Source organism: Trachurus japonicus, chromosome 22 (genome assembly GCF_045865225.1).
Source record: "Trachurus japonicus isolate A0001 chromosome 22, Traja_1.0".
Classification (NCBI taxonomy): Eukaryota; Metazoa; Chordata; class Actinopteri; order Carangiformes; family Carangidae; genus Trachurus; species Trachurus japonicus.
In genome coordinates, this window is record NC_140928.1 from 23,530,628 (window position 1) to 23,555,541 (window position 24,914).

At 41.8% G+C, this 24,914-nt stretch overlaps 3 protein-coding genes across 7 annotated transcripts in view; 1 reads left to right on the forward strand and 2 right to left on the reverse strand.

The window, feature by feature from the left end:
* Nucleotides 1–1,159: 1,159 nt before the first annotated feature.
* Nucleotides 1,160–5,036, reverse strand: LOC146964084 (uncharacterized). Its single transcript, XM_085767222.1, has 2 exons — nt 4,776–5,036; nt 1,160–3,643 (listed from the first exon to the last, which is right to left on the reverse strand). The coding sequence occupies exons 1-2, from the start codon at nt 4,824–4,826 to the stop codon at nt 3,350–3,352; spliced, it is 345 nt and encodes a 114-aa protein (XP_085623348.1). The 5' UTR covers nt 4,827–5,036; the 3' UTR covers nt 1,160–3,349.
* A 2,717-nt stretch (nt 5,037–7,753) lies between these two features.
* On the reverse strand, nt 7,754–15,585 carry erich1 (glutamate rich 1). The gene is made up of 6 exons (XM_085766853.1): nt 15,286–15,585; nt 14,590–14,718; nt 14,243–14,389; nt 10,812–11,219; nt 9,665–9,859; nt 7,754–8,010 (listed from the first exon to the last, which is right to left on the reverse strand). The coding sequence occupies exons 1-6, from the start codon at nt 15,302–15,304 to the stop codon at nt 7,910–7,912; spliced, it is 999 nt and encodes a 332-aa protein (XP_085622979.1). The 5' UTR covers nt 15,305–15,585; the 3' UTR covers nt 7,754–7,909.
* dlgap2a (discs, large (Drosophila) homolog-associated protein 2a) overlaps nt 15,557–24,914 on the forward strand; it is a 162,805-nt gene continuing 153,447 nt past the window's right edge. For all 5 annotated transcript variants that reach the window (XM_085766848.1, XM_085766849.1, XM_085766852.1 and 2 more), the window contains exons 1-3: nt 15,557–15,679; nt 16,055–16,306; nt 24,658–24,712. In XM_085766848.1, the coding sequence (XP_085622974.1) occupies nt 16,289–16,306; nt 24,658–24,712 (73 nt within the window). In that variant the 5' untranslated portion in view covers nt 15,557–15,679; nt 16,055–16,288. The remainder of the gene's footprint in view (nt 15,680–16,054; nt 16,307–24,657; nt 24,713–24,914) is intronic.

The window sequence follows — 24,914 nt, forward strand, 5'->3', positions numbered from 1 at the left end:
TGCCACTTGTAGTCTCCGAAAACTCGTTTTTTTGAGTAAGTGAAAGTAAGTGAAGTGCATTGTCTATTCAATTCATATTAGTCAATATTAGTTTCTAATTTGAGGAACATGTTTTAGTTAATTGCTTAATATCTATTGATGAATCCTGCACCCTGCAGATTTGTGAATGGGGTAGAAGGTCTTATCAGACTCTTTAAGATCAAGGACTGGCACCAGCCATGGCTTCTGAACGTTTTTATCTAGAAGTTTTATTCAAAATTCAAAAACCTTCAAACCATTTTAGAGAATAGCTACTGTGGATGTGAATGCCATTGACCCCCAATTAAAAAAACCTTAACCACATCTTTCAAGAGGCCATTTGTTTACTCTGCTACTGAATGAGCAAATGTTTCTTGTGGATAATTGGAAAGTTGCTTGAGCTTGGCTGCATTCACAAAACAGAAGGTACAGTACATTACATCCTCTGGGCAGTAAGATATCCTCAGGGCAGACTGGAGGATAAAGAGAGTGACCGGACAGGCCAGGGACCTGTTGGTTATCACTGCTAACTTCAGTAGAAGTGAGAATATGGTAGAGATAAAATAACAGCTGAATGATTGTTTTACATTAATGGATACAGCTTTTGGTAAGTAGCCTAAAGGAATGAAGTCTGCTGCTGAACTCGCAACATTTCTTCTTGACTGACTGGTAAGTAAACTGAAGTACACCTCCAAATGAAACTCTGTCATAGTTTTTCATTGTATAAGAAGGAAAAAAACATGGACCTTTACTGGAGGTTTGGATATATGGATGACTAAACTGTTACAAAATGATCTCATTAATCTTAATTACATCAAAACAGAATAATTGGACTAAAAATGTTTATTTTTTGTACAAAACAACTTATTTGCATAGCACTGTACAGAGACAAGGAGATCCACAGGTGTGACTGAAGTGCAACAGTAGAGCAACATGTTTGCCAGATGCTTTTATTTCATAAGTCTTTTCTAACATCTTCTCATTAAATATCAACTATACTGCTTACACAGCATATCTCTCTAATGGACACATCACTCAAGTTTGTAGACCCGTATGCATTGTAATGGATGAGTACTACTGATGCGTGAAACTCACAGCAAGCACATGAGCACTGCTTTTTATTTTATTCCAACAGCAAACATGTTTTGTTTTTGTTTTTTGATATTCCTTTTGTCAGTGATCTGTCTTGGCAGTTCTCCGTCATAAACTGGATGATGCTGAGTGAAACAGGACGTTTGCTGCAGCGGGGAGACAGGCTCTGCTCTGCCTCACTCTCTGACTGAGATCAATAGGTTTGCTCAGTGCTCTGTGGTCACTGTGCACCACTGCAGAGTGGAGAGAATCCATCAAAACCAGCCAGGTGCATCAAACCCTACCCACGTTGATTTCACACTCATGGGAGTGCACTGCTTGAACATGATTATAAAATGCACCGAGTGCCAGCAAGTAAAATACTTTCAGACTTGGATTTTAAAGCAGGTGAAGACCATCACACAGCACATCTACATGAACCTATCACTGCCAAAAGTTTCAAAAGTCTCAATTTGCCCTCTCCATTTCCATCAGGCATGCGGATGCCCATGAGTATTGCCTTGCTTTGATATCATCACAATCCCATTATAAAACTGTTAATGGGTGTCAGTCACAGTGCAGAGTAAGGTGACCAATTGTTCAGTGCCTGATGCCAGTTGGAGCCATTAGCTCGCTCTGCTGAGTGGATTATGACAATTTTGTTAGTGACCTACTGCACTAGCATTCTCCATTGTCACTACTGGTGCTTTTAAAAAAATCCCAGGCTGCCACAACTAGCCGCTGGCCCAGTTTGGCAGGCAGACAAGGATGGCTCTTCAGCAATGGAAAAATGGATTACAAGGTCTGGCTGACCTCTAAGTGATGAAACGCTCGACTTTCTCACCATCCTCCTTTTTCACAACTTTTCAGGATACTAATAAAACCTCCTCCTCCTCCTGTCCTCTTGTTTGTGGAGACATTAAAGTCTCCTCCTTTTATGACTTGTAACACCATCTCCTCAGATTCAGTAGCTGTTTACAAATCCATGCCTAGCATTAGAGACAGTAAATTTTAAAGACCGTATGGCCCTGTGCGATCCGTACAAGGCACAGCACGCACTCTCAACCACGCTCAGTGTCTCGCCAAATCTTTAATCCCTTTTATCTGCCAAATGGAAACAACAATCCCATAATCTATAAATCTAAGTATGACAGTAGGACATCTTGGTGGACACCGCAGGGGGAATGGTACGAAGTTGGGATGCACAGGAACAGTCTGCCTCTCGTGGGTCTCTCTAATACCAGATTAGGTTAATGAGTGTGTGCCAGGGGTGATTTTCCACCTGGGTTAATCCCCACCGAGGACACAGGTTTATCCAGGAGGAATCACCAGTCTACCTTGCCCGCCTACCACCTGCAGCGTCTGAGCCAGGTAAATAAGGATTCATAATCCAGCAAGGTGCATTAGTGCAAGTGTTGTTTACATGACTCCAGTCTTGATATCAAATGTTAAACAAACTTAAGATATGCTTTCTATCCGCAAAACTCTCCTGTCGCTATCTGCTGTTTTCCCACCACCCTGACCAAACTCGAGGAACCTAACTTTTCTGAAAACACGTAGTCACTGATTCAGCCACAACCTGAGCCCTCCACGCCTGTCTCCTGATTGACAGACTGCACCAGCGAATGCCAGGCTTCTTGATGGATAGCACCTGCTCCTCCTCAGAGGAAATCAATTGAAGTCATGGGCAGGGATGGGATGCTCAAGCACTTACACATGGCTGTCTGCCTGGGGAAGGTTGGGATGGGGGAGGGAGGGGGCATGAGGGGAGGACAGAGAGAGGGTTGCCAACCATCTGTGTGCAGACTGGCGCTGCCAAGCGTCAGTCCCTTATTATGGCAAGCCTCAGAAAGACACACAATGTCTCCAAATTAAACATGTTCGCGCATTCAGGCTACATTCAGCAACAGTCTTTGGGAAGTTCCAGCATCATTACGTACTCATCCAATCATTCACATTGCCTAGTGTTCTCTCATGTGCATTTAAGACTCTAATATTGGTGACTAATTGATGCAATCCAGTATAATTTATACTATTTCTGTATGTGTTACACTATATTGCCATAAGACACCACTCCCAGTTTCCTGCCAACATACAGGTTCAGTCAGAAATCCACACTTAGCACATCTGTAGAGAGCACATGGGCCACATCTGTACAATGGGCCAGCATAGCTACGATCGTAGATGTGCTGTAGTGTAGTTACTGGAACTCAACCAATTACGTTGGCCCACCTTAATTAATCCAATCTAAAACCACAGGTTAATTTGAGGGAACTTTCTCGCCCACAAAGGAGGGAGGTGGGATCTCCTGGCATGCATTGCCCCGACGAGTTACATCCAGGATGGGGGCCCTATGGGCCGCCGTGCCCACCATGCTGGCATCAGTGTGTGTGCCGACCCACTGCAGCACACGGGCAGAGGGCCGATGGTAGAGGGCCAACTGCCTGGAGCTGTAGCCACACATCCCAATCCCTACGGCCCCCAGCAGCACCGCCATACCAGGCATGGATTTCTCAGCTGGAGACGGCACCGACACATTGTGGTAGGCCTGGGTCTGGAAGAGGAGAGAAGTGGAAAGTGAAACAAGATCAGGTGAATGTTGGATTATCTTGGTGCAAGTGTGAAAGACATTGCAACAGAAAGATAAGGAAGACAACACGCTTTGCGGCCCATTTTCCAAACTATTGTCTGCATCAAATGAGGGAGACATAATGTTTCCCCACCTCATCCAGCCCTCCCATCAACGCCCAAGAGATTAAAAACCCATTCTCTCTCATTTAGCAACTTTCAGACTGTCTCTTCTGACAAACAAAAAGCTTGTCTATTTTGCAACATGGGCAATTTCCTCCATGGGCCCTTGACAATTATAAAGAGTATAGTGGAGCAAATAATAGAAACTTCATAGTTTCTAATGGAGATGTGTCACAGGCAGTTAGGAAACCATTCCTGGGGCTCACTCAGCCAGGTCCCATTTCCATTTACAATGCAATGGACTGTTGTAGGCTGGGATTTCTCGATTGTTTGGGGTAAACAGTGCAAAAAAAAAAAAGTCATTGTGTTCTGTGGGCTAAAACAAAATGCATCCTACAATTACAGAAACAGCAGCTTGGATGGCATGTTTGGTATAATTTGCCGGTGCTGTATTTCATCATCTTGTCACAACTGAGATGCCATTGAAAACAGCTGCATAATGGCAGACTCGACTCACTGTATCCTCAGTCTCAGCCTTTAAAACTGCTCCCAGCCATAAAAGTGGTACCTTGCAAATATTCATGACATAAATGGCTGCATTCCAAACTGTTCATTTATTTAATCCCCCCCTTTCTTCTGCTCCTTAAGGAACAATAAAGGCAGAGCATGTCAAGCACCATGCAACCAGCATTTCAAATCCAAGACACTGAGAGGACTTTCTAAAATTTTCTCTGTAAGATCTTAAAGTCCAAACAAAAAAAAGTTCAATCCACTGCAGGAAACTTCAAATGACTCAGCACTTGAAGCCCCTGATACCCACAAGTGCTATTTTTTTCTTTTAAGAGTAAAAATCACAGCATATGTAAATATGCAGTAGGTGGCTACAGGGTGTACTTGACATTAAAATGTACACACCTCTACAACACATTAGCATTCAAATATTCAAACCAGAACCCCCTTATTTTATGGACATTAAACTGACAAAAGAGACTCACCTGCAGCAGCCTGATGTATCCAGGAGTCAGTCTTGGGAGTCTGAAAATCATTTTGGAGCGTTCCACGCTGGCCTTCCTGTCTGATCAGGGATGAATCAAAGGCCGGATAACTGTTGGCTCTTTTCTCTCTGAGGCTTTCTCTCCCTGGACTCCCAGGACAGGGAACCCACCAACAGAGGGTCTGCCCGGGTGTACGTTGGTGACTCTTCAACCTCTGTTCAGCTATCTGATGCAGGACAGTCTGGTCATCCCTTATAATGCCCCGTCTTTACATAACAGACAGTCTGCAGGTGGCGCGTCTAAGGGGATTACAGGAGCTGGCATGCAGGGACAAAGAAGTCAGACTAAACAGACGGCAGGTTGTATCAAGCGTGGGATGGGATGACACTTGAATAGTAGAATGAAAGTGGTGTTATCTTTAAATTATATAAGAACACTGAAATTAATTACTGAAAGAAAACTATAAATAAAAATAAACTGTTATTATTTATTATCTTTTGGACACCTGTTGGGGACACTTTATACTTCATACATTTTCAATATTTTGGTTTCGACTCAAAATAATTTCAGGCATATTGTCACATATTCCTGTCTCTTCATTTATCACACCAAGTGTGAAATAATGAGGGCAAACTTGTTGATTGCAAGGTAGAAATAGTACACGTAAACATGCAGTTTAAATGCTTTCTAACTTCAGCAGCTCCTCTAATAGCCTTACGCAGAACGCAGTCATTTGAAGCCAGAACCACTAGAATCTGCCACGTGGGCTGATTTGGATGTTTTCCTGTTGATGCTGTGAATGGCTTCTCCTGCTGTGTCAGCAAATTTCTATAAGCTTCAATATCCTTCCTGGCCTCAGGGTCCTGAGCTTAGAGGGAGGTCTTATAATGAGGTAGCTGTACTGATAACATCTCTCTTGCTGGACGAGGGGAATTCTCTCTGGCGAGAGCAGCCAGCAATGACCTTCTCCTCATCTCTGGTAATAGGACCCAATTCTGCCTCTCAACTCATACATCCATGAATAATCTCAAACCCTGGCAATAACGCCGCAAAGACGATATGATACCACTGAGACTTGTGATCCCTAGTGGGTTTGTCAAAAGAAACTACTGTATGCAGCTTTTAAAGCATTTCAGGGAAAAAAGAACGAAAACTTAAAACAAACATATAAGCTATGCTCACACCAATAATACTAACATGCAAACAATCTACAGGTAGGCCTATAATATTTACATTTGCTAATTGGTGGTTAACGTCGAGGAACATTCAGAATTAGGTTAAAAACCATAGTGACGGCCAATATTAAAACTTTTTACCTAACTGGATGGGATGTTTTTTTTCTGTTTTTTTTAAAGCTGGTCAACACATTGACACCTTTTTTTTTGCTCAGAAGCAACTTCATGTTTCTGGTATATGTAAATCTGCGATACACTCTCCATTTTACTCCGTGCTTAGTCTCTTAGTGAGTAAATGCGTCTTTGTTTTTTGATGTGTGTGCAATTTAAAGTGTTTTTTTTGGGGGGCTGTGCTGCCTGCTGTGGCCAAATACAACATAATGAGAGCTGTGAGAATGAAAATGCCAATTATAAGTGATTTAAGGGATAACCTAAGTTATCCTAGCAATTTATGTCTGATGGAACATCAGAGGTACATCATTGTGGCGCTAGAGAAAAAGTCACTAGGGTGCACTAATTGGGAATTGTTGATGCCAAATGTACCAAATTTTGTACTGATGGATTGTGAAAACTTTTACCAAGTGATGATGCTGAAAAATCAAGCGATTGCGACTGAGTTCTTAGGATTCATGCCTTGGATTTCTGACATTAAGGACAATTCCTGAATAGTTGTTGAGATATTTCAGTTTGGATCAAAGTGACCGAGAGCTAAAACTACTAAAGGATGAACTCAATGCGATGTTACATAAGCATAACAGGCAATGCGATCTTTGCCCTGATTGTCTCCTCTGGCTAATGTCTGCAGAATGAGCCCATGAACCTCCATCAGACACAGCACCTGGTGCATCCATCAATGAATGGAGGCCACAGATGGCTGACCTCATGCTAATTGTTCATGACTATAATACAAGACACACACTCAGAGCCAGGCGGTACGGTGCAGTATACAGTATAAACCTACTGGTTTTCTACCGGTGCATCCCAGTTCCAACAAAGACAACAGTATCTCTGGAGCTAGTTGAGGCAGACAGCTCTCATACAGGTTGTCACAATTGAGGTGTCCAGCCCGGATAATTCTCTGCCCTTTTCCTGAACTCAGCCCCTGGCATTGAGCTATGGGTAAATGTATTAGAATAGATTACCTGAGCTGTAGACAGATATGGTGATGCGGAAGGTTAAGTCACCAACTCCCTGGGTGGTACTGGATCCCATGATCCATCAACAACATACTGTGCTGCTATATTGAGCATGTAGTTAGATAACAGCAACAAGAGTTTGAGGAGAATAATGCAAGGGGACTAGTTATTGTTCTTTATCATTCAGCCCAGTAATGAATATATGCTGAGACACCATTAGTGTCATCACGACTACCTCCCTAAGGACTATCAATTAATCTAATGCTGTTAGGGAAAACACCAAATTCGAAAAGGCACATGGAATAGCAACGTGGTCAGAAATTGATTTGTGGGGAGTGTACTGTAGATAATTGAGGAGCTATTAGGTTAACTGGTTGGGTTTAAATGTCATAACATCTGCAAGGAGTACTTGAGCTTTGGCAGAGCTGACATTTATTTCTATAGCAATTAGGGGGTTGGATGAGGTGGACAAGTGTGATGCTAATAGCAATTAAATGTCCGATTCATTTGAGCTACATGAAAAACAACTCGAACAAACAGGGTGGTAAGTTACAGCTTAGCCAATAATGACAACTTCAGGCTTACTCATGGTGGGAGGAAGGATTTGCAAAGCTCAGGATTAACTGGCCTTGTTTTCTTCTTGTACAATATAAGGCATGAAACTGGATTAGCAAAAAGCAAAAAATATTTAATAAAAATATTTTATACAGCATCATGTTAAATCCAACATGTTGCAATGCAGGATATAAGAAAGAAAATTTCAATATCCAGTGGTAGAAAATAATCCTTCAGTAGTGTCTCTGTTTCAGCATGATTGGCAGTCTCACGGGTGTGTTGTAGAGAGCCCTGTGTTCTTGTCTCCCTGCATGGGAAGGATGTCTGTGATCCAGTATTGGAACAGTGAAACGACTGCAGCGGCTTCCTCTAAAACACAGAGAGACACACAGAGAAATGTTTCAGTTACTGCTAAGACTGCTGACAACACAATACCACAGGAGCAGTCAGGGTTTTCACCAAAGAGACTTATTTGCTGTTGTGTTTTGAGCATACAAAATCAAAATCCCCTGGCACAGTGCAAATCTACTTCCAAGTCTATGCATGTAGCCATTCAACCTTGAACATCTGTCTGCCATCCAAGACAGAATATTTAGTTTAGTTATTCTTGAAAAAATTGAATTCAATTTAGTCTGAGAGGAACATAAGATGGACAATGTAAAAGGGGAGCAGGGAAGCCGATGCCATTCATGAGAGGCTCTCCTCTCATGGTGCAGTAAAATACACTCAAAAGGAAATGTGCTTCAGAGCTGCTCCTGCAGTCAACTGATTGCCACTGCAAGGCTAGATAGAGTGAGGGGAGCTTTAGTGAACTGGCTTGAAGGACTCTCAAAGCGCACCTCACCACGAGCACATGGTTCAGCTCCTGCATTGCAGTGGATGTGGGTAAAATTAAAATCCAGAATGCTGATTTAATAAAGTGGATGGTCTGTGATACAATCTGATGGCAGTGAATTGAAGCATGACTCATACATTGTGATGTGGGTGAGGAGGGAGGGGGGCAGGAAAGCTTGCAGGCAGCCCAGGAGCAGGTGCATGGAGGGGATAGGCAGTGGCACAGCTAAAGGCAGGCTCTATTGTGAGTGCCGTTCACAAGATAGCAAACGGGGTTTTACACTGTGTCGTCTTGGCGACAGAGACGGGCAGAGACAAGCGTCACTTTTGTGACCACTGATATGGCAGTGGCCTGAATCTCCTTGCTAGACTGTCTCACTCTTGTTCTTACACACATAAACTTGTGCGCGTGACAGCACAAAGTCCCTGCTGATCCTATTATGCAGCCAGATAGCCAACTACAACACTACACACACACACACACACACACACACACACACACACACACACACACACACACACACACACACACACACACACACACACACACACACACACACACACACCACACACACACACACACACACACACACACACACACACACACACACACACACACACACACACACACACACACACACACACACACACACACACACACACACACACACACACTTTCTCACAGGTGAAAACGTGTCTAGGGACACGAGAGATGTGTTGTGTGTTGACAGACTTAAGGCAATATGAACAAGTTGAAACATGTTAGTTAACTCATGGTGGAGGTCACCGGCATGCAGGATGTAATATGGACAAGAACAGCCCTGGTATTGCAAGTCATGGGCAGGTACAAACAGGTAAAGGATGATTAAGGCATGTAAGGGCAGGCATGCTCAGGTGAGGGATAAATATTAATGTAAGGGTACAGAGAATGGGAGGCAAGCACAGACAGACAGAGGCAAGTGTAAACCTGCTGGGACAGGTCAGTATAGTGCCTGAGGCAGATCCTTGCAAGGGGAGGCCAGTATGGACAGGGATTAATGCTTGAAAGAAACATGAGGCAGCATTAAAATACAAGTCAGGCTCCCATCAACAGGGCTCTTACCATTTCTCTTTCCAAAAATAGCCTCTTGTTCTTCCTGGAAAATACAATTTTAATCTTCTAATAGTTTGGACTGATCCGTGCACTGACCTGCGGACAGACAGGAGTTGTTGGAGAGTTCCTTAAGTGCCTTTTCCAGTTTCTCTGTCTCTTTTCGTTGAACAAAAGCCTTGAGACTGTAGAGTAGCTTCAGGACAGAGATGGGCTTACATCTGCTGGATATGTGGCCCAGAAGGTCCTCCACTGTGCCAGACAGGAGAGGAGGGCTGTTTCCGTGCCTCAAGGCTGCAGGAGCACAGAGAAGGAGAAGGGTGGCTGGTTAATTTAAACAATCAACATCATACTTTAACATTTTTCTAATACTGGAGGAGTGTTTCTGCTCTCAAACAGCATATACAGCAACAATTGTTCAACATATTATTTCATATCTTGCCAATGGAACACTAGACCATGTGTCAACAAAATGGGAAAAACATCACTCTTGATATTTACAAAATGCTTGACTCACATATCTTTGCAGTCTTGCAATTAATCATGTCTCGCGCATCTGCAAACCAGGTACCAAGGACTGCGCAGCTTTCTCATGTTTTGCACACTGGTCAGAGCCTAATCTTCAGACCACCCTGCCTGCATCTTAATGAACTTTTTTCTCTTGGCGAGTTAAAAACTTTGATTAAAAACTCAGTGACCGAGGCGAGCAATTGCTTTCCCTAAGCTGGATTTAGTATTGTCAGTCTGCAGCAAATAATCCCTTCACTAAACATAATTTATTGTGTCACTTTTACAATGTTATGACTTTTGTAATAGTGAGTTATCTTACTTATTTGGTGGTCTCCTTTGGCTTGGTTTCAGCTAGATATGCCTGACAACTAGAAGTTTTTCAGGCATTTTTTATACTTGTATAGCACAGTAACTTTGGCTGTTAAACTTTAATCAAAGAGCCGCTCTGTGAGGTCCATACCAGCGCTGGCATGTCATGTTTAAAAAAAGGTGCATGTGCGCTGTAGCGGGAGTGCAATAAATTCTGGTCGTTGGTTTTGATTAATATGCATTTAGCTTTGGGTAACATTCAATTCTATGTTTATACTTGCTTAGTAACTCCCAAAATGATTCAGTATCACACTTGTTATGGCAGGTTGTTCATTTCATTTTCCAAATATTAGCTCTGAATATTGAGGAGTACAGACAGCAAAACCTTTGACCCAATTAGATAAAACAGCTTCTGCTCATTACTTACAATCAGATATATACATTTCCAGTGTTGTCCTGAGGAAGTCTGACACTTCAGCAGCTCTCCTCTCATCATTCACCTCCTCCTCCTCCTCTTCCTCATCTTCTTCTTCTCCATCTTTTTGGTAGGTGAACTCCAGGGCAGCAGCTCGGGGCACCACACCCATAGAAAGTAACTTTTCTTTGTGCCGTTTCTTCTTCAGCTTCCTCCTCTTGTTCCTGCTCATGTGCTCCTCTCCCTCAGGCCCAGCCTTCTGGCTCTGACCTGTGCTGGACTCACGCCCTGCAGCTGTACCACCTTGCCCTGTATCTTGATGAAGAGTTTGTTTCCTTTTCCTTCTTCTCCTTTTTCTTTTCTGGTCTTCTTGTACTTCATCTTGGTCTGGGTCTTCAGTGCTCTCATGGATGCTCTCTTCTGTGGGCAACAGGATTGTTAGCTCTTCATTTGCTTCAAAACATTGTTAAACTTAATACATTAAAGTGTCCATATGGATACATACTGTATTCTTGATGAATGAACAAATGACAGATTGGTATGTTCACATTGTTAAAGGAACAGATTTGCCTGGGGCACCTGTAATCAAACCAACAGGGGGTTGAGTTCTAGTACTGTCCAATAATGTGGCATCAAGAGCTGAGAGACTGCAGGTTTCCCTCAGCCAATCAGAGCACCAGCTGATTCTACTAATTAGATACTTTGTCCTTTTCACTGATTGTATTTTTAATCAGTAAAATCAGCTCATGTGGCTTCTGATTGAAAAAAACAGCTGAATCTTAGCTTTACATAGAACAAGGCTGAGAGTGCAGGCAGTTAATGCAAGTACAGAAGAATCAGTATAGGCTACTGTGTGTGAGGTATTATGTGGTGCTTCATGACAGAATTACAAACAAAATCCTCTATTCAGTCTTTAATTTATGCTGCAATTATCACGAACGATGACATTTACATCTCCCACAGTGCTTTATTCCTTATTTTGAATGCAGAACTATGTCTGATGAAAAATGAAAAAAATAAAAAAAGGAGCTGATTGCTCTCGTTATACAGTTGCTTTTTTCAACGGGCACAACGCACAGACAAATTTACCACATTCATCCTGCCCTGCGGAAATCATCATTAGGATTTGTGCGCTTCTGTTTTAGCCCTGCAGTTATTTGTTTGTTTGGCAGTTCACTCTCAGGCAAAAGTGTTTTTATCATAGTATTCAATCACAATGTAATATCTACTGTAAGTCTTGCTACCATCCGAGCAGTTCGGCTGAGTCACATCTTTTACACAACATGTACAAATATGCAAAATTAATGATGAGTTTTATTAGCCGAGTCCGTTTGTGGTAGATTAAAAATTAAACACGGTGTGTCTTGTCAATATGCTTCTGAAAGCACTGAACAGCTTGAGCAGCCACAGCTCTTGCGGAGTATGCACTCACCGAGCACTTTACAAGAATCACCTGTACACCTGCTTATTCGTTTCATTATGCAATCAAACAATCATGTGGCAGCCGCGCAGAGCATAAAACCATGCAGATGCAAGTCAGGAGCTTCAGGGACTGTTCACATCAAACATCACAATGTGAGGGCAAAGGGATCTCAGTCACTCCAACTGGGGCATGGTTGTTGGTGCCAGATGGACTGTTCAGAGAATTTCTGAAACTCTGGAACTCCTGGGAGTTTGATAAAGAGTCTCGAGAGTTTTTACCCAGAATGAAGCCAAAAACCAAAAAAACATGTCCAGTGAGCAGCAGTTCTACCTTGTTGGAGCGAGGACAGATGAGAATGGATACACTGGAGGGAGCTGATTGAAAAGCTACAGTGAAGTCTCAGAAAACCACTTTTGTTTGTAACTGCGGTGGGCAGAAATGTCCAACTGTGGAGTGGATGAGCTACACATGCACTATATAACGTATATAAATAACGTATCTGGGTATTGTTGCTGACCATTTGCATACCTTAATGTCCAAAATTGACCCACCCTCTAATGTCTGCCCCAAGTACGTCACAAAGCAAAAATCCTTTCAGACAGGTATCATGAACATGACAGTGTGGTTGAACTTCTGTGGCCTCCAATAGAACATCTTTAGGATGTGCCAGCTAGAACATGCAGCAGTAATGTGAGGTGGACAAATGGTCATCTATACTGAAGTGATTATCATGTCAACATGGAGCAAAATTTCAGAGTTGTTTCCATCATGTGTGTCCAATCCAAAGAAGAACTGAGGCTGTTTGTTTCAAAGGAGGCCATATAACCAATCAGAGTATGGCGTTTCTAATGAAGTGCCTGGTAAGTTTAAATATCATGTCATGTCTTGATAACCTAGTCATACACTCTTTGTTCAGGGAAGTGTCAAAAGAAATTAACTGAAGCCAACAGCGGGTACAGTAGGACAGAGAGAGCTAAAAAAAAAAAAAACAATCAGGGACTTAATTCTGCAAATATTCCCTGAACTAGATGAAGTGTACAAGAGCACATCAATATCCAAGAAGCTTTTAAAATTAGTTCTATTACCATTTTCATACTCTCCAACATTTTGAATACAGACTGGCTTGAAAAGGTGTCAACAAGGTGTGGAAACTCATTTTGGAAATGAAGACTATGAGCAAGGCTTTCTAATTCACTCTTTGCCCATCGCTATATCACTTCAACTACGGTTGTGTTTCTATCATATCATATTGATGGCCTTATTATTATGAAACCTTTGTAAAGTCCAACTCAATTTGACCTTAAACAGAGATCTGGATTACAATTTCCATCAAGGCTCACTGCCCACTAGATCAAAAACGTGTTCCATTAACACTGTTAGGCTGCCGAGTGCAATTAATCAAACTTAACCTCATAATTTATTCTAGTGGGCATCTCTGATTGCTGCACTGTCTGAGCCAACAAATTTCTTATTTCACTGAGGTAAAGCAGAAGCCTGTCAGCTGCCTTAAAGCAGATGTAAATGAAGATGTTCAGGTAATGAGCCGTGGCTTTCATTACAGCCTGGTCATTCCACTGGTTCATGAAAATACAGTCTTTAGAGGACACATATCATCGACCATTAGGATGTTACTTATCCTTGTATCAAATCGGCAGCCAACGGTTCTTATCACTAATCAAGAATATTTCAACTTGGCATGAACATTAGCTTCCAGTTCAGCCTCAAAGATGGAAACAACAAGGATAAGTATCTCCTTGCTAGGAAGCACACACAGGTTTAATATAGTGTTCAAAGGGAAACAATAATCAAACACCATCTGTGCTGGATCCAAGTTCGCCTCAGTTCAGGAACACAATTGATTATCACTGTCTGTTTCCCTTAACTAGAGTGGCAGAGACAATCAGAAAGAGTGACTTCAACACTTTAGAGAGCCAACCTGGAGAAACCCCATGCCATAAATCTCTCCTAGCTTTATGGTGCATGGCGCAGGGCCATAAATGTAAGATTATGGTCGACTTACCAGCTGGGTCCTCGGCACTATTTATTCTGTCTAGTTGGGGGAGTGTGACAGATTTCTCAGCATGTGTCTTGTAGTCCGCAGGAGGAGGTAGAACCGTGTACATCCGCCTGCAGGGCTTGGCTGCAGTCTGCGTCTGCCCTGCATCTCCTGAGACAGACATGGCAAATAAAGAAAGGTTGTGAAACCCAGTGTTAAGAGCAGTGGGTGGCAGCAGTTCTGTTTGCATGGTGTGTTGTGATGTTCTTGTGTGTTCTTTGGGATGAGGTTAGTGTATCAAAGTCAAAAAGTCAAGCAAAAAAGATGAGAGAAATATTCCCTCAAAACGTTTTGAGGGATTTTGATCTTACCAGCAGCAGTGCCTTTTCTTTTCACAAAGGTTTTCTTGGCTAGAGTCTCTACAATGCATGGTGGGCTGGGTTCCTTCTCCAATTTGGGAGCTGCAGGGTAAAGCCTCTGGAGTACTTTTGACTGAAATACTAAATGACATGATTTACATTAGAGAGAATATGAGAACATTGTGTTAATGAGATGCATTAGCATGGTGAAGCACCTGAAACAATTTGCATTGCATAATATTTTCTAATCTGTCAGTTTAATAATGTAATTCAAATAACAGAACATGTTAACCATACAGTGTGAATAGATGATGAGTAATATGCAAAAAATACATGATGTGCTGTTTTCGGCATTATAATAGCTACTAACGTTAACTTACACTAACAGTTACAGCACTCCATCGACAGGCAAAATGCCTAAAGACTCATCTGAATAATTTTGCCAACACGAATCTACAAACAATTGTCAAACTTTTAGAAAGCAAGTATCACAATGACTTCGCATTGGACAAGGCGACGCAGACACTGTAAACAACATCAGGCGGTAGCCTACATGTGCTTATGTTTACAACATGGCTTGTAATCAACGCGAGACTTGGTCCAATAGCTACGTTAGCTAGCTAAGAACAAACAAAACGTTTAACGTTAAGTGTTTTTTGTTTTTTTAATTCATTTCATAATGTTGTGGTCGACAGAATTAATGCTCACCTTCTTTCCTGTGTGCCATGTCGGCATATTTAGCTCCGAGGAGCCGAGGAAGAGGGAAAAAAAGAAAGTTGTAGACTCCTCAGAAGCTAAAGGTAGCATGCTAGCATGCTTGCTAGCTTTTAAAATTAGCCGGCTTCATACAGGTGTGTGTGCACATCACACACAGGCGGGGGAGGTCGTGAGAGTTGTGCTAACTCTGCCGTTAAGAAATAGCTAGATATACTTATAAGCAATTTAACTACATAAACCAGACTGTAGTGATAGACGGACTCCTCCTACAGCACCCTCCCTCCGGTCACAACACACTACAGAGGGACTGAACTGACAGCAGCAGGAGGAGGAGGTGGAGGAGGAGGAGGACTTCAGCTTTCGCCGAACTGCGTTCACAATACTGGTAATTTACGTGGACTTGGCTGTCAGAAAATGTATGTGTCCAGTATATCATAAATTATTATACAGGCGAACTCAGCCGAATCATTTCCTCAAATCGGCGTGGAATTAGCATAATTGAATAGCTTACAATACAAAATAACATCATTTTCACATTGGCTGACCCCGGTGTATTTTGCCCTGGACTGATGGAATTTAAGACTTTCCTTAGTCATTTACTTTTATGATATTAAGTCTGCGACTAATTAAACTGTGACTCCTTGTGCTTTGAAAGTAATCTTAATTCAATCCAACAAGTGTGTCTTCCTGCCAAAACAAGCGAAGCCAATTTCTTTTTTTAATGACAATTTAAACTGCCAACTTTCTTTCATGCACACAGTGTGATGCATCAGACTAGAGCTCCCCACGTGTTTGGATCCTGCAACAACAGCGGTTTTTGGGCGTGCGCACACCAAGCCAGCTGTAGGACAGGATGGAGGCGAGATGAGAATACTAAACAGGCACCTCATGGCTCAGCATCAGCACCGGGCTGAGTTAGGATTTGCGCACCCTCCAAACTTGGCTTGGGACCTCAGCATGTGAACGGGCTTTGCAGGAGGAGGATCCACCTAGAATGTCAGCTCTGAAGAAGGTAAATCCCCCTTTCTCTCTTTCTCTCTCTTAATAATCTTTGAGTGCACATTTTACTCATATAACCTGAGGAGGATTCAAACATTGTATTTTATACATTCAATGAGAATATGTTAGTAGTAGTGAGAAAATGGGTGTGTGTTTCTGCAGTTTGGTTGGATAGGCAAGATTGCCTTACTTGTAATCAGGTAATCAGACTTTTGGACTATTGTTTTTTTTTCAGAATGTTAAATTGTGAAGCCATTCCTTAATTGTTAAAACTATATCAAGTACCAACATGCATATTTGTTGAAATAGAGTCTAACATCCCAATGCAAAAATATGATATGCTTTTTGCATCACTTTTGCATGCACCCAAATTGGTTCACCACTCCTCAGTTCTCCCCCCTTAGATGTCATTCGTGCACTTACATTTATCCCTGAGGAGGAAGAGCCTTGGATGAGGAGCATTTCAGGCAGAAAAAAAGCCCCTTTAGCACAAGGTTAACCTCTGTTATGTCAGGTTTGATCTCCCCAGACTCACCCTGTTGTGCACTGTCACGTAATACTGTATTTACCGTGCTGACTGTAGCCTCTGTGGGTGGATGAGCTTCACTGACTGTGTCTGACAGTGCTCAAGCCCAGTGCCGGCAATCCTGAATGAGAGTGGAGCTCCTTACAAAGAAGACACTGGATGAGTTGTAGGTTTTGTAATATTCAAGAAAACTCCACAGACCTGTATGTTACATAATACCTTGCCTTGGACAGGGCATTGAACAGCATATGCGCAAGTGTCTGTGAATGGGCGATCTCTGCTGGTTAGGGAGTAATGCTTCTTTTATCATCTTTGAGGGATGATGCTATATAGATAAGAAATGGTTAACCTCTTGTTTGTGCAAAAAGGCTTGTCATCAATGTCAGTTGTACACTGGCACATTGTGTTGTTTAAGATTCAGTGCAGTTGCAAGTATTGATGTCTCAGCTCCAATAGAATCCCATGATTGAGCAATACAAAAACAAGGGAAGTTGTATAGAATGCCTGCTTCAGCACTGCTGCCGATTCCGCTGCAAACACACAGTACTCAGCACACACTGTGAGTGACAAAGTGCTGGCTGCCAGCACTCACATCGTCAGACATCATAATCACAGAGGTGCTAAAAATAGGTGACGATATTCTTTGCAATGGTGTGGAAGCTCAATTATTGCTGTTCACCTTCGGAGCAATATATGTTTTACCAATTTGTACCTGATCATTGATGGAAAAATTATCCATATTTTTAGATAGCGGCAGACATCCAACCTTTCTTTGAGATCATGCAGCTGCTTGGATGACACGTTGACATTTATGGACTTGAAATAGTGTGCACTACACAGCAGTCCATGCATGGAAACTGCATTTTCTGACATAGTAACTGGCCTTTTCCCTTTTGGGTATGAGTAGAGGGTCCAATGCTAAGAGCTACTAAAGCAGTGGTAGTAGCAGCAAGCAATCAGTGGCTAATGTTGTTACTTTAAATCATTTATCGAGGATTTCACAGTATCTTTGTGTGTGTGTGTGTGTGTGTGTGTGTGTGTGTGTGTAATTTGTATTTAATAGAGAGAGCACCTGTGGGTGGACTGGTGCCAGGTACTAGGTGAAAAATGCTTGTCATGTCTATAATTCCTTATCTGACTGAAAAATAAATGACTTGTCTCCTACCAGCTTGAGGGGCCCCCACCTTTCACCTCATCCACATCACCACCTCTGCTTTAAACCAACAGACTAATCAGACTTTCAATGGAAGCCTGATGATTCATACGAGATGGAGAAAGGCAATTTCTTTAAATAAAAAAAAGAGGAGAGCCTAATTAAAAGATACTACTTGTGCACAGAGAATTCAAAAAAATGATTGAAAAGCGGCACTATTTCCCCTCAGAAGTACTTTGGAATTTAAGGTGGCTTGTTTCAGGTTATTTCCGATGCTGCTGTTAAATTGCCTTCATTCACAAGCAAACACACACACACACACACACACACACACACACACACACACACACACACAAACAAACAGGGTCATCATTGGGAACCTTGTGTGGACTTTGTACACTTGGCAGTAACATGATAAGGCACTCATAATCTGTTTGAAGATGCATAGCGAACTTGAAATGCTACATTTACGTGCATGGTGATGTCATTTCAGTCTTCAGGGGGAGAGGAGCAGCAGTGAATGCAGACTAGTGTAACTAAAAGTAAACGTTGAAACATTTAGCAGTCTCTTGTCTTATTCATCCAGTCACTGTGATGGATGTGTTTCTGCTCTCTCACATTCCTTTTCTTTTTCTTTCTTTCTTTCTTTCTTGAATGCCCTCAAAATCTCTAAAATTGGGCAGGGGGGTGGGAGTGGGGGGTGTTGAGGAGATAGAGTTTTATGAGCCTAGTAATGAATGAGAGCCAAGATTGTGTATATATTACGAGAGTTGTTGCATGTGTGTATTCGTGTGTAATCTGGTAATCACCTTTGCGCTGCAAACGGTTGAGTGCCATTGTAATCTCTGTGCTCCTGTCAGTGCGATAGCTGCCACAGAGCCCTGGGTCTGATGTGACTCATTATAAGGTCCATTAGCAAGCTGATGCATTGGGCTGTGCACTATGCAGAAAATATCATATTTTGATTATATAGGCAGATGTTGTGATTGCAGTGTGTGATTTCAGTTGGAGTGGACACCTTTGCTTTTCATTTTCACTCAATATGTCTCTCACTCAATGTGAGAGCGATGATGTGATTTTTGTGAGGCCTTGTGTCAAACAAATGTACTGCATCTCTTGAGAATCTCTTGTTGGCAGGGGTATATCTGTAGCAACACAATACTTATGTTGTTAACAATGCATAGCAGTGTGGTGACATGTTTTACCTCAAACATCAAAATAAAGAAAATAAAAGAAGACTAAATTTGCAGCTTGTGCTATTTGGATATTGCACTTGGCCAAAAAAATGTATTTCAGTTATATTGCCATTAATTGTGCAGCCTTACTATCTGTAACCTTTCCTCTATATTCTAATTGCACATAAATAGGCACAGACAGTTATGATCTCAGATTGTAATATTCTCATTTAGGATGATTTCGCCAGGTTACTTTTGGCTGACAGACTTTGACACTTGTCAGCTGAGTGTCTTTGAAATGATTTGATTTCAGGCAAAGGTAAATCATTTCCTTGTTTAAACTGAATTCTAAATTTGTCCCCTTTGGCCCACTGCATTGGCACTGTTCAAATGTGCTATTTGATACTACGTAATGCAAGTGCAAGGTCCCCCCCATTTCCAAATGTACTTGAGGTCTCCTTTGTAGAATATAAGTCTTAATACCATTACTGTTGGCGAAAGGCCCGGCTCTTTTACAACTGAGTCTTGACCACACCCGTTAAACTGAGCAATGAACTTGAATATATTGGCTTATTAAAATAGCCCATGATAATGAAGGACCATCAAGGCACCAGAATTCTTTTTATTGGGGCAGGTGTAAGAGATTGGATTAAGCTCCAGAGAACTGCGTAGTACTTTAATCGGAATAATGCCTTCAAGCTGTTTGACATAAATGGCAGTTGTCTCTCTACCAGGATTAAAAAAATACTCCACACCTCATGATTTTGCTGCACAAATCAAATATCAGTGGCCTTGGATGCATTATGCTGCTGATGTCATGATTACTGCGCACCTGGGTGGGTTCAACCTTTGGAGAGCAAGTCTACAGGAGCCCAAAGCTGAAATTCTAAATTAAGCATGAGAAAGCTGCCCTCATCCCGACTGCAGGAAGGGCACTTATGATAATGGTAATGAAATTTGGAGCTGGGGTGCAGTAAGTGCAAATAGCACTCCCAATTCAAGGAAACCCTGTACACCAAGGAGAGACTTGAGGATTTTGAGGAGGATTAAGATAAGCAGAAGTCAAGGAAGAGACTTTCTTTTTTTTCTTTTGATATTGAAACACAGTGCTTCCTGTTGCAAGTCACAATACAAAGTTTCCTCATCAACCTAAAATAGTGTGTGACGGACAGAACAAAGCTACTTTATTAAACTAAACATTTAAATTTTTAATGACAATGTGTTAAAGAGATGTCAACTCAACTTTATTCTCACTCCAAGGCCTTAGTCTGTGTTTGTGTTGTTCTTGAACTGCATTATATTGAAAGATGCCTCTAAGATTTTTTAAAATCTAATTGGGTTGTGTCTTTTATGGCTATTGCTAGGATGAGTGGTTCCAGTGCAAACTTTATCTTCAGCTCAATCTGCACACCACTGCATTTGATAGCTTGACCGGGTAAGAACGGAGCAGACAGCGCTCGGGGCCGACAGGAAGAGCTTTGAAATGCACTGGAGTAGCTCCACTTCCCGTCCGTCCTCTCAGATCTCCATCAGCTCACTGAGAGTTGCGCTCTAGCCCGCAGCAGCAGGCACCAAGATATCCTATTATACAGTGCCACTTGTGATAATTGCCTGCAGCCGGCAGTATTAGTGCGTGGAGGTAAATGGGGAGTCTGTGTTTTGCTGTGTGCTTCTTTGACTTGGATTTTGACAGGTATTGTATTTTGCATTCTGAAACTCCATTGGGACAAGGGCAGAGCTTGTTGTCCACTCGCTGCTGTGGTCAAACTAGGCTGTGTTGTCCCAAGCCTCAGATCACATGCAGAGCAATTAAAGGAACCTGGTGCATTGGAGCTTGACTTGTTTGGAGGCGTTTACACCAGTCTAAAGCAGCTAGGTTGACATGGTCCCTGCACACAGTGGTCACTACTGGGGGAAATATTGTAACTTAAATAACAGCCAAGACACAATTACTTGTACTTTTTTTTAGTGTTGTAACTTTACTTTTCTGAGCATCAGCTTGTGCACTAATGAAATTATAGAGGCCATTTCTGATCCCACTCTCTAGTCTCATGAGGCTGGCTCCATCAAACAGCAGGCAAACAATCTCACAGATAAATGGACTCTCAGGGAGAAAGTAATCAGTACTTTTAAGTCTGGGCTCATTTTCACAAAGCCGATATCAGAGAGAAAGGTTTATTCATCAGTCGTATGGTGAGTGACTTACCTGATCTGACCGGGTTTATTGTTCATTTCAGCTGTGGGAACATGCATTTGGTTGTTTGTCTCTACCACAATGCCTGAACAGTCTTTCTGTTTGTCAGTCTTGTGCTCTTACAAAACAAAGTATGCCTCTTTGAAAAGAATCCTATGATCCAGTACATGCTTTGTCCTGGACATGTAGATATATTTTAGCCTGGAATTTTTTTTTTGGGGGGGAGACAACAATACATATGTGAGCCTTTTTATTTTTCTGATCACTGTCAGAAAAAAACACAAAACCTCCTGAATAACTTGAATGGATGTGCTACTTGCGCTATTCTAGCCTAAAACCTCAGCTAGCTCATTTTTATTTGATGAGCCATTCTAAAAGTGGCTGAAGCTGATGCTATCATATCTATGAAATGGTTTCATACCCACTCCCCCCACCCATCCACTCAAAAAAAAGCTTGAAATCCAAAAAAGAGACAAGTAAACAATTCTTCAATCAGCTTTTGTCTATATCCTGCTTTCTGAGCAAATACTGTGTACAGTACTACAGTATTATCTAGTGCATTTCTAGATCATACACCATGAGAAATGTAGATGTAACAGAGTGATATTATGGAGAGTTGGAAACATCTGCTTTCCCGAGTTCAGTGATATCTCCACTGAATCCTTTTTCTCACAGCCCTGGGCAACAAGACAATGGCAACCAGCCTTATTGGAGGAGTGTGATGGTAAACTGCTACAACGCTGCCAAATGAAGCTTTTTATTAACTCATTGATGCAATCGGGTTTGAAGACTAATTCACAAGATTGAGCTCATAGTCCTAAGGTTATTAGTTTTGATTGTCTTTGAATATCTGTTTTTGTCTTTTAGTTCATCTCCATTGACTGTGACAAAAACTGCAGAACTGTCAAATTAGACTGCTGGCTTTAATGGGTTATTATGATTAATTAGCATATGATATAATCAAGATTATTTATTACATGTATGGTTGGGCTTGGCACAAAATCAGCTTAGCCGTAAAATGTGATTTCAATGACGCTAGCTATTCAAATCTGTGTTTAATGTGGGTTTTCTATTTCCACTCGTCCCAGTTATGTGTGTCCATGGGATTGTCCCTGTGTCTCTTGTAAATTGCGCCTGTTAAAATATGGTGACATAAATCCTCACTTGTGCTCATCCCAAGATAAACCTAAAAAGACAAACGGATGCCTAACACATTTTCATATGTGAAATTAGACGTCTTGCATTCAGACTCCAATCCTTTTAAAGCATAAATGAGAGACAAGTGACAGCTCTGTGTCTCATGCACTCAAGTGTCCCTGACAGCTTGTTTCCCACACTTCTCAAGGATCTGCCGGCCAGCGTCAATTATAACTGTATCATGCAGCTTTCAGTCATTACAAACCAATAATTGTATCTCTCATGTGTTCAGAGCCATTCCTTTGCATCTACTGCTTTCGTATCCACTATCCACTTAGTTTCAGGGTAGAGTTTTGTTGCAGATCCTGCATGTGGACTGTGCTTTCATGAATTTGTGACATTCATCTTCACTGTCCTGTGTTTGACCCTCAGTGCAACAAGCAATGATATGAGGTTAGGGTTTGGTAAAACGCCACCAAGATATAATATTCTCCAGTATAATATCTCAGTGATTGCCTGCTCATATTACTCATCATGACCTGCTTTGGTTCAGACAGACTTTTTTTAGGCATCTATATTCATGTCAAACGCTGTCCTCTTTCAATATGTGTCTGACATGTTTTGACAGCACTACTGATATGTGATGTTACTGTTGCAGATCCTCTAAAATCAGCACTGACGTTGTAAAGCTTGTTATCTTTTCTACTGATGATGAGTGGAAACTCTGCAATGTCAAAGTCTTTTTTTTTTTTTTTACTCCAGTGACATTTTTGCAAATTAAAATCACACGTAATAACAAAGAGGCAGTCTTATATGTTAATTTTAGGGGCAATGATTAAGGGCAGAGATAATGTGCATAAACAGGTGGGATTCATCAGACTGAAAGAAGCAATTTATGACAAATTTGGGCAGTCGGATAAAGTAGAAAATGAGACGACGTGCTTAAGGCTGTCCTCCTGTATGAATGATGTAGTGGGTTGATAGCTCATTGAATGTACCCAGAGACAAGCCATTACGGTTCATTTCTATTATATCTGGCCTTCCCTCTCTTCTCAAGAGGTACTTTTATTTATACTCCCCTTCTTTAATTAAAAATGACACTTATCTGATCGGTCTTGTTCCATTCCAGAGAAGAGTAAAGTAACACATAGACAGAAGAACCTGAGATAACCAGCAAGTGCAAATGTAATATAATTTTAACACCAGAGAAAGAGGAGGACTATCCATATAAGGAAAGTCATTTTCGACAACAAAGATCCTGTCAGTCCGATGTAAGGACAAGGTGACCTACGATATCACCTGCTGAGTCACCTCTGCTTCTCCTTCAAAGTTCCCTGGGCTTCGGTCCAGTAGAAATCCTGCATATCTCTGCTTTTTGGACATCACAGAGTTTAACGAAGTAACAGATAATTAGTGTGACTGCTGAAGCAGTCACACTATTGTTCTTCTGTTTGGCCATTTTCTTCCGCCTTTTTACGGTCTTCTTCTAGTCCTTCATACTTTGTGCTATTTCAACAATTCATATATCAAAAATTTAATTCACAATCCTTTGTTTTGTTTTGCAGAGTTTCAAGAACAAGGTCATAACCTGTGACATAAACTGTGATTAGCAGCTAAGATATATAACTGTGGGATGGGTTAGATTTTTACATACCTCTTCACAGAATAGATTGTAAACATGCATTACCATCTCAGGCTTGTGAGTAGTGCAGTAATAGAGTGTGTTTGCTGCTACGACTTCCTTGAATAGAGAAGCTGCTGATGGAGCAAAAGAAAGCTTCTACAAATGGCCTGGTGACATGTGCCACCCCTGCCCCCACCCTAATTGAGCACGTCTTCGCTGTTCTCTCTCAGCGGGTTGTTAGTGTATCATAATTCCACTTACTTACCACTTCAGAAATGCACCTTCCACAAACACTTATTCACACCAGGAGCATCATTCAGTGCTCTGTTGTTCAGATCACGGTGCAGAAGAAAGGTCTCGGATAAATACAGGAGCGCCTTCTTTTGATGCAAATTGTGTGGGAAATGTGTGTCTGTTGCTGCTCCGCAACAGTGAATTTACCACACGGCTCAGTGCCTCTCCACCTTGTTTATCTGCTTTGAGCCGCCGTGATATTAACGTCTTTTTTCCCTCTCCCTCCTCCTTCCCCTCGACCCTTTTGTTATTTCTTGGAAGGTGTTGCCAGGCATACTGCAGAAGCATTGCTGTATATTACCAGAGAGGAACACAGGTAAGGACCAGACGGATGTACCCCCTCTTGTCCTAGTCTCCACTAAACACACTGGTCACACACACACACACACAATGCTGAGACGGAGGGAGAGAGCCAGTCAGTGGGAGTAAAGAGTGGGTGGTCATGTTGGGGACTGACACTCAGTGGGTGGGTCATATTTGTCTCCTTGTTTATGTGTGTTCTGTACATTATACCACAT